This window comes from Catharus ustulatus, chromosome 14, assembly GCF_009819885.2.
Source record: "Catharus ustulatus isolate bCatUst1 chromosome 14, bCatUst1.pri.v2, whole genome shotgun sequence".
In the NCBI taxonomy this organism is placed as follows: Eukaryota; Metazoa; Chordata; class Aves; order Passeriformes; family Turdidae; genus Catharus; species Catharus ustulatus.
The window spans coordinates 15,800,934-15,815,134 of NC_046234.1; the positions used below are offsets into that span (position 1 = coordinate 15,800,934).

Consider the following 14,201-nt stretch of genomic DNA (forward strand, 5'->3'; position numbering starts at 1 on the left):
CACCACCTTGCCAGTTTTCCAGTGGTCCCTTGTTCTGTGTGTAAGGACAGGAAATCCTCAGAGATGTTTAAGCACAGGGCTCTCTCTACATCCGACGAAACATTTTTTAAAACCCCATAAAATTAGTTTGTGTTGCTACACTTAATATTAATTACTCCCCAATTACCTCAAATCTCTCTCAGTAGTACCTACTTTATTTTCCTCGTTTTCTCCCCATAAAGATTGAATTTTCTGGATGTCTTCCCACAGGAAAGACATCCCATCTTCTTGTCATCCATGTCCAGAGACCTGCAGCAGCCACACAACCTGGACACACATCCAAATGAGTTGTCTGTACAATTTTATTTACCACCTGCAGTTACATTTACAAACTGTCCCATACAAGTAAAGCAGTTTTCAAAGTGAACTCAGAGCTACAAAAATTATTCTCTTCTCTGTACACAGCTTCAGAATTTATGTCTATACACAACTGCTGATTATGTTTAACAAAAATTCACTATTTTTTTGGCTCTGAAGATCTCCACAAAGGCAACTTGATAAGTTTTATCCCATTGCAATCATGACATTGAAGTTCTTGTTCTTGTTTTACTTCCCTCTGCTTTCATCTGAAGCTCTGCATGGCTTTGTTTTGAAATTCTAATGAAGACAAAGCTACCACAAACCAGCAGTTTTAGTAACAAGAGAATTAAAATGCTGAGCAAAACCATCCAGCAACATTTCAAGCAATGTTTCACTTTAGATGTGCCTGCTCATCAGCAGAAATATTGAAATTTTAGCTGGCAATAAGATTCCAGAAAAGCACAAACAAGTGATTTAACATGAAATCAACTTTACAAACAGTCAACTTACAGAGACAAAACAAGGTTGGAGTGAGGAGCCAGAGCTGCTCAGGGAAGAGAAATGTTTTGAGGAGCCTGAAGGGAGGAAGGATGAAACTCAAATATTGCTTTAAGAGTAACTTCCAGCTTTAAGCATTTCCAAATGTGATGAGAAAATTGTATATATTTAAAATATAACTTCAACCTTCCTGGATGCAGCTCCCAGCCACGAGTGAAAGCATTTCCCCAGGAGAGGGCAGGAGTTCTGCACACAGGAGCTGCCAGCCCCAAACCCTGGCAAAGCTGAAATACACAACAAATCCTGGAGTGAAGTCAACAGGGCAAAAAATCCCTGCCTCAAACATGCATTTCTTCCTAAGGCTCTTTGCATCACAGTCCCCCAGACATAACCTTAATTATGTCAGTCAAACCTTTGTATTTGTTAATTAATTTGTTAATTCCTTTCAAGAGACAACACTGGAAATCTGGTCCTGGAGTTCACCAGCCTGGGATAAGATCAAAACTCCACAACAATCAATAAAATAATGAAGCTAATTTAACCTTTCTGTTGCAGCAATCTCAGCCCCAGTCTATTTTTAAATCCCTCCAAGGCTCACAGCAAGGCAACAGACTGGGAAAATCAACCATGTGGGAGCTCAGAATTGCTGTCTGACCCTCAACTAATTCCAGAATGGCCCAAACCAGTCTAACAGCAGCATCATTTTTAACATGAAAAGAAGCCAGACACAGTAGCTGGAGCTGCCTGCTATCAAACACTGAATGCTCAGTGTTGCATGGGCAGCTCCAAGTAAACTCTGGTGTGGAGCAATTCCACAGCAGGAAGCTTCCAGCACTCTCATGATATGAAGTAACTGAATATTAAAAAGCTGAAGGAAGTCCAGCAAGGCAAAGGCACACACACAGTCCCCCCAGCTGGTAACTGGGTTGCATAGATACACCATGACCTTGGTTACAAAGCTCAGAAGCAGCCAGGGAAGAAAATGCAGGGAAAAGTCCCTTTCTAAGATGTTTTATTATTCATTTGAAGGGAATGTAGCCACACTACAGCTGTCACTACCTGGTTTTTAAACACCTTCCAACTTCTCCTGTTTACAGGAGGAACACTCAAGGTGTTCACATTTATTTTTAGCCCCACTTTCTTTTCTAACAAGTGAAAAGATTGCATTTTAAACTCACGGTTTTAGTTCAGCTGCCAGTGTGAGAGAGAATCCCACAACATTTCAGGTTGTTTTGTCTATCTTATTTTCCTTACTTTATTTTTACTGTAACCTTGATTACTTCAGCACATAACATCCTGCTCAACCCTCATGAGTTGGGTAACACATTCAAAATAACGTCTGAAACTGCTCTGAAATGTTTTGTTGTTTTTATCCATTTTCACTGAAAAAATCCTGTTGAATAAAAAAGTGATTTTTTTTTCCTTAAACAGTTCCCTAACACTGGAAAACCCACATGGCCCTGAGCACCAGGCAATTAAAAACCAATTCCAAGCCTGGTGCTCCACACCTTCCCTCACTCCTACAAAGACAAAACATAAAAATGAGCCCAAAAAAACCAGGAAGATCATCTGAACATCACTGTTTATCACAACACATCACAAGTGGTCTCAGCTACAAATTTCTACAACCATTTCTTACTTTACAACTGCAACAAGAGTTTGAAGCTACCGAGAGCAGCCAGATTCTCTTACTATGCAGAAATACAAAAGGATTGCTAAAATTAGCTCCTCCATAAAACCAGAATACTACAAACAATGGGATTTTATCTGCAGAGAGCAACAGACCTAACAAAGAGTCCAAAAATATATTTTATTCCTCCTGTGCTAAAGTGATGCTACCATACAAGTCCCCAGTTACATGAAATCAGCTTTTGGTAACTCATTTTTAATTGAACTTCTAATTTCAGCACATTTATCCTAACTTTTAAAGACTAAAAAACTCGAAGTCCACTTATTTGTTTCAACAAGTGCATTTTCCAGGAGCTCCACGCTGTCCATCCCTGCGTGCTCCAGGAGTTTGGCTCTGTAGGAAAATGATCTACAACCACCATGTGAACTGATGCATCAGTTCTCCAACTATAAACAGTCCTCATAATTTAAAAAAAATCACTTCATAATTTAAAATACATCTCACTGACACTCTGCTTGGAACTAGAATGTACCACCATTAGTAGCTGACTTAGAACATCAACTTGAATTTGTGAAAAAAAAGCTTGCAAAAAATAGATCGACTTCCAAATGTACAGAAAAGGACATTAGAGCTGGTATTTTTGGGTCACTTAATGTATTTCAGAAAGAGTAGCAAGCTGGGAGTGAAGTATCCTATATTACAAATATTCAAACACCTAAGCTGGACTGTTTTACACCTCGATTGCAGAGCAGGGTTAGTTCCAGACAGGGAATTTGGAAGCAGGTCCAAGGAACTGCAGCTCTGTTCAGTTAGACTTGATCACGTAGGCGGGCCAGTCTCTGTGACAGCTCATCCTGCACAGGTGGAAAACACAGGGAACACCAAGCATCAGCAACAGGAAAAGCAACTTTTTGCAGCTGATGAGAAATTCTCTCATGGCTTAACAGGATTTTCTTAAGACCTCAAGCATGGCTGTGAGGGAGGAGTTTCAGAACATAAAACTAAGGAGAGAAAGAATTTTTTCAAAGAATGTGGGATATTTGATAGGACAAGGGAGCTGAAATTCTTCCCTGTGAGGGTGGGGAGGCCCTGGCACAGGTTCCCAGAGAAGCTGTGGCTGCCCCATGCCTGGGAATGTCCAAGGCCGGGTTGGACAGGACTTGGAGCACCCTGGGATAGTGGAAAGTGTCGTGCCCATGGCAGGGGTGGCACTGGATGAGTTTTAAGGTTCCTTCCCTTTAACATTCAACAAATGTATTGCTAAAATTAATTAATTTTACAAGACTTTTAACCACACAATCTCCTTGAGACAGCTGAAATAGAATTTAGCAATTCAGCATTTTGTTTTGACTGAGTGAAGCATTAATTCTCACACCCCATTTCTCCAGGAAAAATTGACTTCACTGAAATCCAACATTTACCTGCTCTGCTGAGGCCACACTTGTAGCAACAGAACCAGTCTGTCCTTGAGGTAGTTCCATGTTCAGATCAAGGCTAACAGGAGAAAACAGAGCAAACACCAAGTCAGGCACAGGTGGATCAAGGGGGAAGCACAATAATTGACAGCAGAGCAATGAGAAACCCCCCAAACACACCAGAGTTACACAAGCTGGTGAGTAATTCTGACTCACTACCAGGACAAGTCAGCTATGTCCAGAGGTAAAAGGAAAATTGTGGCTTTTCTCTGCTTCCATGAAACAGACTCATAAAACAAAGGTTATTTGACCTTAGATATAACCAGGAAAGGGTGTTGGAACCAAGATTTATTTGAGAAATAGAAATTTCACCTACCCTGCTTCATCTGCCATTTCCTGCAGGAGCATGTCCACTTGGTTCTAAAAGAAAACAAAATGGATTGTTGCATTTGGAGCTTCTGACAACATCATGATAGATTTTCAGAGAACAGGAATTATTTTAACAGAACTGATTTAAAGGTAAATGCCTTTGGCAGAGCAGTGCTTAACCACCAGAAGGTATGAACTAAAAAACAAGGAGCAGAGATGCTCAGCAGTTAAAATGACATTAATTGAATTCTGGCTTGTAAATAATGCTTCTACAGAATTCATCTTACCTGTAAAAAAACCCATACAACTGAACGTTCCAAGTGCTGTTAATGAACAGTTTAGACAATAATTTAAGATCTAAAATGCTAAAATATATTTTATTATTCTTACTTGAGGTGTCGTTAATGTCGTAGTGTTGCTCATTGTGTCTTCCATCTGTTGTGTCTGAACATCCAGTGTCTCAAACTGATGCTCAAACTTGTCCATTAGTGCAGATATCTATGAAAAATATTAAGAAAATAATTTATCTTCAGATAACAAAAAATGCAACTCAGCTGGAAAACTCTTGATTGAGTTTAAAACTTGATTTTTTAAAAAAAACTTGTGCTTGTTGTCCCTTTTGCTTTTGATGCCAGCTCCAAGACAACTGAGTTCTAGTTACCTTTTCCAAGTTCATGCTCTTCAAGGTGGCATCCATCGACTTCACTACCCCTGCCATCGACTTTGTTACCTGAAACAAGGGGAAGGAAATTATTACAAGGAAAAAATGAGTTTAGGAACAAATCCCTATGAAGGTGGGAAGGCCTTGGCACAGGTTCCCAGAGAAGCTGGGGCTGCCCCTGGATCCCTGGAAGTGTCCAAGGCCAGGCTGGACAGGGCTTGGAGCAATCTGGGATAGTGGAAGGAGTCCCTGCCCATGGCAGGGAGTGGCACTGGGTGGGCTTTAAGGTCCTTTACAACCCAAATTATTCTGGGATTCTGTTATTTCTTACTCAGCTCTCTTATCTCTGTCCACAGAGCTCTGACAATATCAAATAGGAGGGAACATGCTACTGCTATCTGGAATGTCATATTTTAAATAGCTCTCACCATTCCCAGCTCTAGAAATTACCTCAGCCACTTGAAATACACATTCTGAGGCAAAATTCACTAAACATGAGCTTTATGTGGCATTCACTTCTGTAGACTTGAGAGCTGTCACTGTTAAGGGATACATTTGGTCCACAGGTCACAATAAACTTTCAAGGTGAAGAGGAGCAAATCAGTTTACCTTAAACAACTATCTGAGCTAAAAAAGATCTCTGGAACCACAACTCCAATCTCATTACTTTATTTACATGGGGAGAATATCTTTGAAAAAATCCAAAGAGCAGCTGCCAGAGGAATTCCAGCACCCGATGACACTCGGTTACTTCTAAAAACAAAAGTGGAAGCTCCCAGCTCATTCCAGCCAGGATGAAGCCACTCCAGAGAAGATGAGAGGTCTCCCCTTTGCCCCTGCAGGATGGGGAGGGCCTCACCTTGCCCATGGTGACAGCAGTCTGGACTCTGGCTGCCACGGCGTCCACGCGGGCGCTCATGCGCAGGAAGTTGATGGCCTGGTTCTTCTGGCGGATGGCGTTCTCCGCGTGGATCCGCGCCACTTCCATGTTCCCCTTCTGGATGGCCTTGGCAAAGAGGGAGAGACAAAAGGAAAAGATTTTACCCTTCCCTGCTCTTGTACATGGGATTTCTGTCTAGTCTGTTTTGGTTTTGATAAAAGCATTAATTACTCGCTGTATTTTTTCCTATTAAAAAAGAAAACAAATCCCTCTCTCCTCCCACAACAGATCCCAAACATTTCCAAGATGAGAACTCCTAACTTCTGTCCAAGGAATGCACTTCAAATAGGAAGTTTTGCAGAGCTACAGAAACATAATTTCTGCTCCTGAAAACATGTTCAGTCTCAAGACACAAGCACAGGTGGTACAGCTGTATCTCATGGGCAAAAAATACATCAAATCAACTCAGCCTCTCTCTTCACTGCTTCAAGGACTCAAAAGCTGTTTTGAAGTTCCTCTCCACAAGCCCATTCAATACAAGCTGATAAACATGGAGTGGTTTTAACTCAGAGAACAGCAGCTTCTACCAAAGCACATACAAGACAATTCTCTAGGGAAGCAAATGCCATGAGGATGCACAAGGATTTATCCTCGTGTTTATTAATAAACACAGGAATATTTACAGTCACGTATTTTCAATCACAAACATTGACCACATGATTATTAGCATGCACACCAGGGAAATGATAAAACACCAGATGTCTTCCACCTCTCACAGGATCTAAAAAGCTTAGGTCAGACTTACCTTCTTAATTTTAGCTTTCTCAGCCTTTTCTTCTTTGTCGCATTTTTTGGAGTTCCTGTTGAGCTCCTTTGCAGCAAACTTCAGATTAAACAGGTGTTCTGCAGTGCAAGTTAAGGAACCAAACCTATTTCAGAGTGATAAATCCAACCACCAAACACCTCCCAAGAGGAACTGAGAGTGATTCTCTGCTGGTAACTTTCATTCCCTGCAACTCTCAGTGAAATGATGTGGTTTCCTGACATGCCTGGAAGCCTCCCCATCCAAAAAGAGCCCAAAGCCACTGAGGAACACAACAAATGAACAGTGTAACAGCAAACTGGCTCAGCTGGCCACGGCCAGCTACAACCCAGCAGGATCTTGGATTTAAATTGCTCATCCAGCTCCAGTCCTGGGTCATGTGAGTGATCCCAGGCTCCACAACAGCTCCATCGTCTGATTTGAGCAGAGAGCATTTCAGTCAGGAGAGAAGCTTTAAAAACAAAAGTTCAACTGCTTAAACTGAAAGGTCCAAGAAAACAGTAAGACAAGCCTTTAGAGTGATTTGGAATGATTGCACTAAACTCTTACTGAGAGAGAATAGAGTGTGTGCTGTAAAAATAACAATCAAAAACATTCTCTTAAAAGTACTATTGCTGAAAGCTTCCAAATAATATCAGTCTTTCTCAAACAACACCTAAGTAAAAAGCTTTGCAGGTTTCTTTCCTGCCACCTGTGACGTTCCAAGAGGAAGATGCAGCAGGTACTAAGATGATTAACAAGTGGAAGCACAAAGCTAAACATTATGAGGTTTCTTCAATATTTCAAGCACATCAATTATTCCAGAGCTGTTCTCTGCTTTAAAGTCCAGTCATTCCTCTTACTCTGATAGCAATCTGGAGACATTAGGAATGTCTTTGTTATCCTATAAACATCACAAGCAGGCTACAAACAGGTAACATGCATGACTTAATATCTAATTATGTAGATACTAGTACCAGAGCAGTTTATTTGGAAATAACTTCCTCAGTTACTCAGCTAGGGAATTTACCTGACATTAAACCAGAGGAGCACATTCCTGCTCCTCCCTTCAAGTGTCTTTCTCAACACGCCACAGCCCAAGTGGAACCCAGCTTCCACCTCAGTTTGTGACTCACAGTCAGCTGCTCCAACAATCCCTCAGTCCCTACCAGGACAACCGGCAGCGCCAGCACTGCCTGCACATTCCAGCCACACTGACACACAGAATCCACACTGAGACCTCTGGAATCTCAGTTTTCTGCCCCTGTGTGTTAAGATGGTTTTATACAGCAAGAAAGTTTCAGTCAGGCCACACAGGGCTCTGTGTGTAAATTCCTCCCAGGAAGCAAAGCTGATTGGGGGATTGGGGCACAGCCCTGCTGACATCACTCCAGTCTACACAAAGGTATGCTGTCCCTGCCGCACAATTTGCACTATTTTCGGTATAAACTGTGATTTCTTCCTCAGGAACTGGGCTGTCCCTCCATCCACCACAGCCCTGCCTCCTCCTCACTCCCAGCCCAGGCTTCCTGATCACGCCGTGGGAAGAGAAACTGAACTTCCCACTCACTCGCTTGTCCCTTCAGGGCAGTGAAACCACAGAATCACAGAGGGTAGAAGGGACTTTTGGAGATGTCCCAGCCCAACCTCTCTGCCCTGGCAGGGTCACCTGGAGCAGGTGACCAGGAACGTGTCCAGTGGGTTTGGGATTTCCCCAGAGGGGGAGATTCCACAATCCCCATGGCAGCTGTCCGGGGCTCTGCCCCCTCCACCGAAACAAGTTCCTCCTGGTGTTGAGGTGGAACTCCTTGGTTTTTAGTTTATGGCCACTGCTTCTCATCCTGGTGCTGGGCACCACCGAGCAGAGCCTGGCACCATCCTCTGACACCCCCCGAGATACTGGTATGGAACATGAGATCCCTTCTCGGTTTTCTCGCCTTTAGAAGAGAATTCCGAGGTTGAGAGACCTCAGTCCCTGCCAGTGTCACACCCAGGCCTCCCCCTGCTCCCTTCTCCATGAGGGGGCTTCGCCTCCTCGCTCCCCGCGCCCCGGGGGCTCCTCCCGGCGGGGAGGCCTCGCTCGCCACCGCCACCTCCCCAGCCCGGCCCGGCCCGGCCCGGCCCGGCCCCGGCGGCTCCCGGCCCGTCCCGCCCGCGGCCCCGCCCGAGGATACTCTCCATGTTGGACATGCTGGCGGCCCCGGCGGGAGCGGCGCGGCTCCGGACCGGGCTGGGGCAGCGCTTGGCCCGGGGCGACGGCGGCGGCGGCTCCGGGTTCCGGCCCCGTGACGAGCCGGGGCGGCGCCGCGCCTGCGGCTTTGGGCTGCCAGGGAGCGGAGCGGCGGGCCGGCCCTGCCCTGCTGTGGGCAGGAACGTCCGTGGAGACAAACCCCGGCCAGCCTGCCTTTGGACGCTTGCAGGGATGGCGGAGCTGCAGAGTCTCCGTGAAATCTGTTCCAGGGCCGCACCACCCTCACAGGGGAGAATTTCCTGCTAAGAGCTAGTCTAAATCACAGAATGTCCTGAGCTGGAAGGGACGCACAAGGATCAGAGTTCAGCTGCTGGCCCTGCACAGACACCCCAGCAATCCCACCCTGAGCATCCCTGGCAGTGCTGGCCAAACCCTCCTGGAGCTCTGGCAGCCTTGGGGCTGTGTCCATTCCTTTGTTCAGTGACAAAACACCCTCTGGGGGAAGAACCTTTTCCTAAAATCCAGCCTGACCCTGGCACAGCTCCTGTCAGGGTGCTGTCCCTGTCACCACAGAGATCAGTGCCTGCCCCTCCGCTTTCCCCCACCAGGGAGCTGTAACCACTCTGAGTTTCCCCTGTCTCCTCCAGCTGAACACACCGAGTGCCCTCAGCTGTCCTCAAGGCACTTCACCATCTTCATGTCCCCTCCTTTGGACACTTCTCCTCTCCTTCAGTTTGAATACATCCCCCAGTTGTCCTGTCTCTCCAGGCCCTTGTAGATAAATCGTGTCTCTTCATGTTTCTCGTCAGCTCCTTCACGTACTCTAAGACCACAATTAAGTCACCCCAAAGCCACCCACAGTGTTCTCCCCCAGCTCTCCCAGCTTTTCTCCAAAAGTGCTGCTCCATCCCCTCTATAATAATTTGTGGTCTCCTCTGGACTGGCTGCAGCAGCTCCACATCCTTCTGGGTCCCAGGGCTGGAGGCCGCTCTGCAGGGCAGGATCCCCCATTCCTGCTGCCCACACTGAGGATGAGCCCAGGGCTTGAGGGGTTGGGCCATGTCCAGCCTCTCCCCCACCAGGATCTATATTTAATGATATTTTCTGCTGAGGTGTCTCAGACAAAACCTGCCAGAGCAGTGGTGCATCTGGGCTGGCAGTTCTTCCAGGTGAAATGCCTGTAGGAGCTGTGGATGTGGTAATAACACAGGAGTGCTCGTGGCAAATGAACTGCAAAGAGTGTGGCAGAAGACATTTGAGCAAAGCCAGTAACTAATTATTCTTGCTGGTGTCTTGGAGTCTGAATTCATAAAGATTGCTGAGTCCTGGCTGTGAAAGCTTTGAAACCAAACTGGTGACACCACAGCAGTGACCGACTCCATGGGTGTAATAGGAGAGGCCTGCAGGAAGGACTTTTTATCCAGGAGATGGGAAAAGATGAGATTTTCTGGATCTGATAATTCTCAGTATCACCAGTTCACAGAAGTGTTATTATCTGTGTTTTAAGCCAAATCTTGGGAGGTGGGAGAGATTTAACATATTTAATAGTTCTCTGTTTAAAAGAGTCTGTTCCTGCTTGGACAACCATCCTGTGTTCAGCCTCCTGGAAGCTTGCACAATAATTCTCATGAGTAATAGCTCTTTAAATGAATAAGGTTTTCCAGGGTCAGAAGCAGGAACTAGATCATTGAATATCCACCTCTTTTTTTTCTCTAATTTTCCTGGAACTCTCTCATTAGGACACAATTTGGAGGTGGCGATGATATTAGATAGGAAGTATTAGAGTGATCATTTACTCTGAAAAAAATGATTCATTTCAGTGCTGTCAAAGAGAAGTGAACCTGACCTAATTACCCACAACAATGTTAGAGAACAAAGCAGCAAAACCTGCTCAGAAACAGGAGCATGTAATGTTCTACCTCAATTAAACCTGGGGAAGCATCAATCAGTGTCACACAGGTGATACAGGAGGGAACACAGTGGGCTGCAGCTTCCTCAGAGTGGTTCAGGACATTAGCTCACAAATTCCAAATGAAATCTCTCCTTTTGACTGCTGAGGAAATATCGTGGTGGTATACCTGAAAAATCAACCTGAGTTAAAAAATAAATGCATCTCATTGGTTTGGGATTTTTTTCCTGACAGTCATCACAGAATTTTCATTACTAAAAATACTCCAGATTTGGAAGAAACACATTACCAAGCAATTATCTTCAGCAACCTGAATGAAATATGTTACCTAGTGTGGGGTAGAGACACACAAAAGTGTTGGCACAGATTGCAATGAAACCTATGTAATTTAATAATTTAGAAATATTTTCATTACAGTAACATTCTGGAGGTGTAGGAGGGTCCCTCCTGAGCTGTGCTTTGGGCACAGAGTGAGGCTTTGCTCACAGGAGTTCAGTGCCCAAACTCTCCAGCCTCTCTCACCCAGGAAAAAAAGAATAACTTTGACATTGGAGTCTCTGTTCTTTGACATCTGAGTCATCGCTGCTTAGGAGGGAATAAAGCTGTTGATTAATCTCTGAACTCTTGGTAGAGACCTTCTGCCTCTAAAACGAGGAGTATCCCAGGTTTTGAAAGGTGAAGGTGCAGTTGGAGGCTTTTTCCAGCCAATAAAATTGTAAATAAATTGGTTTGCCTTCAAACAATCATGGGTGTCCAGTACTGCTCATTAGACTGAAATCACCTTGCACAGACACGATTTCTGAACAGTTCCCTCCTGCATTTTTCATTTCAATTCTTGATAAATCCATTTTAGAGCCCCAGCCATTTTGCACTGAGGTACCAACTCTCAACTCTCAAATCTCTTCCAAAAGCAGCAATTTCAAGTCTACCTCCCACCTCCTCCCCTCCTACACATCCTCTGTCTCGTCTTGGATGCAGCAAATATTTATTTTTCCTTAAATTTTATTGAGTTGTGAATGATATGTTTCTCCCTCCATAGCACTTAGGAGAAATAAAACTGACAAACTGCGCTGCACAAGAAGATGAGCTAGGAAAGAAGTGAACTGGAAATACGGAAAAAAAAATCAGAATTATTAAATAAAAGTGCTGAAAACTCAGCAGAATTCAATTTCCAGGCATGATGGAGGTGTATGGATTTGCCAGTTTAATGGGTACACTTACAGGTGGTGATGGTGTTTAGAGCAGAAAGGAGGTGATGAGGTGGAAAACATTCATTACATAAAATTTTCCTTCTCTGTCTGTGGTGTTTCAACTCACTCTTTCTCTTTCTTTTATTCTGCCTCCATCATGTTCTTTTCCATCTCTTTTTTCCCTTTCCCTTATGTTTTCACATGCAGGAATTGACAATCCAGGATTTGTTAAATTTAATGAGCTTTTCATTGCAGTGTGTTACAAACAGTTGGCATTTCCTTGATGCCTTTCAGCCAAGCCCACAGGAATCCCCTTCATGTTTTGCAAGAGGGAACAAAGGTACATTTTATTTTCATGGTACCTGAGATCCTATATTGCATAAACCTCCCTAACAGTGACTCTTAGTATAGGATGTCATTTTTGAAATGCATCCAGACCTAAATATGACTTTACCATTAGGTACAAAGGGCACAGACACAGCTTGATTTTTATTCTTGTGATGATCAAATCCTTTGATTTTGACGTAGCAATGATTTTACTCTGCTCACTGAGATTCTCACCATATGCAATGATTACAAGCCCAAGCCAAATGAGCTCATGAGCTCTGGCTTGTGAACTGTGACACCAAGAGCGATGAGGATCAATTTTAATCACAATAATTGATCTGTTCCCTTAGTCATTCCCAGTGTCAGTCACCCATGAGGTACAAGAGGCAGCAAATGTTAAACAGGAATTCAGGGGGTAGAACATCAGAACAAGCAAATCCAGGTGTGATACAGCACTGCTGAGAATTCTGACCCTGGGATAACTCTTGTCATTAAAATGCAGGATTTTCAGTGGATGCAAATAAAAGCAATACAAGGATTGGACTCACATTGTATTTAAAGTCTACATATGGCAAAAAGAAATTAAGATGATAAAGACATTGGGGGATGTGGGATCTTGGCTGCATCTCCAAGGCAGAAGCAGTTGGCCATGGGAGGAGGGATGATGTTATCCCTTGGGATGATCCAGGCAGCTTGGCCTCCTCCCCTTGGATGGAGCAGCCCTGGCACCGGGACATGCACGCGTTGCCCACCGGCTACTTTGCTGTTCTACTTGCAGCAGATTCACCACAGCAGGAGGACTCTGCAGCTCAGAATTACTGATGGTCCAAAATGCTGGTGACTCACCAGATTTCCACTGCAGGTGGTTGGCAACTGCGTGAGCCCAGTTCAAAGAGGAAATGACAAATCAGTCCTGGCTCTGCACGGAGAGATGATGGCAAAATGCATCTCTGCCCACCTGGACAAATGGGAATGTTCTGGCTCTAGGGAGCCAGGTACCTCCAGGTGTAAAAGGCCTGTTGATCCTGGCAATATTTTGTACCACACATTGCATGGATGCATCCTAAAATGAGCATTTTCACGACTCTATAAAATCACTACAAGTAGAAGGCAATAACAGGAGACACTGAGATTGCCAGTGATGGTGATTTAATCATAGAACCATAAAATCATGGAATGGTTTGGATTGGAGGGAACCTTAAACCATCCAATTCCACCCCCTGCCATGGGCAGGGACACCTTCCACTAGCCCAGGTTGCTCCAAGTCCTGCCCAACCTGGCCTTGGGCACCTCCAAGGATGGGGCAGTCACAGCTTCCCTGGTAACTGAATGTTGTTTTGTTCAGCACTGAACTGCTGGTTGCTCTTTCACTGAGACACTCCTGTAACAGTTCCACCTAAAATAGTTCCACCGCTGAAAGTGGACAAAACTGAGTTTCTGTTCCACAGAAAATTCACCAAAAATTTAGACTGCACACCAGAAATTATATAATTTTAAAGAAAGCAGAGTCAAATAATTAATGTTTTATAAAAAACGCTCATTTTATGATTTTCTTTTTAAATTTTACTTGGTTTTCTTTTTTAAAAAACCACCCTCCTCTTAGTCATATTTCATGTTCTTTAAACATCATTGCCTTTAAAACCTTCTGGCTGTCCCTTGAAATGCTGCCATCTCCTTCAGAGTTTCATGGCAAGAAAACTTCTTTCACCATGGACATTATTTATCTGAAGCAGCAGAGGGATTTCTCCTGACTCTTTGTGGAACAATGAAGACAAACAGGACTGTAAAGCCCAGGGTGAAGTGTTTAGGAATTCACAGCAAACCTGCCAGGATCTGAAAGGGAGATGCCAGAGGGCATGAAAGAATCATTTCAATAAAACCATTTAATTCCCCAATAACAGCATTAATGATCTGATTCTTCACCTCTGAGGTCCCTCAGATTGTGTCATTTTCAGAAAAATTGGTGTAAACCTAAGTTGGGTCTTTTTGA

At 44.2% G+C, this 14,201-nt stretch overlaps 1 protein-coding gene across 1 annotated transcript; it reads right to left on the minus strand.

Moving 5' to 3' along the window:
• Positions 1-323: 323 nt before the first annotated feature.
• CHMP1B (charged multivesicular body protein 1B) lies at positions 324-8,875 on the minus strand. Its single transcript, XM_033072564.1, has 8 exons — positions 8,769-8,875; positions 6,598-6,695; positions 5,772-5,918; positions 4,913-4,981; positions 4,642-4,749; positions 4,259-4,302; positions 3,889-3,961; positions 324-3,321 (listed from the first exon to the last, which is right to left on the minus strand). The coding sequence occupies exons 1-8, from the start codon at positions 8,782-8,784 to the stop codon at positions 3,277-3,279; spliced, it is 600 nt and encodes a 199-aa protein (XP_032928455.1). The 5' UTR covers positions 8,785-8,875; the 3' UTR covers positions 324-3,276.
• Between the last annotated feature and the right edge of the window lie 5,326 nt (positions 8,876-14,201).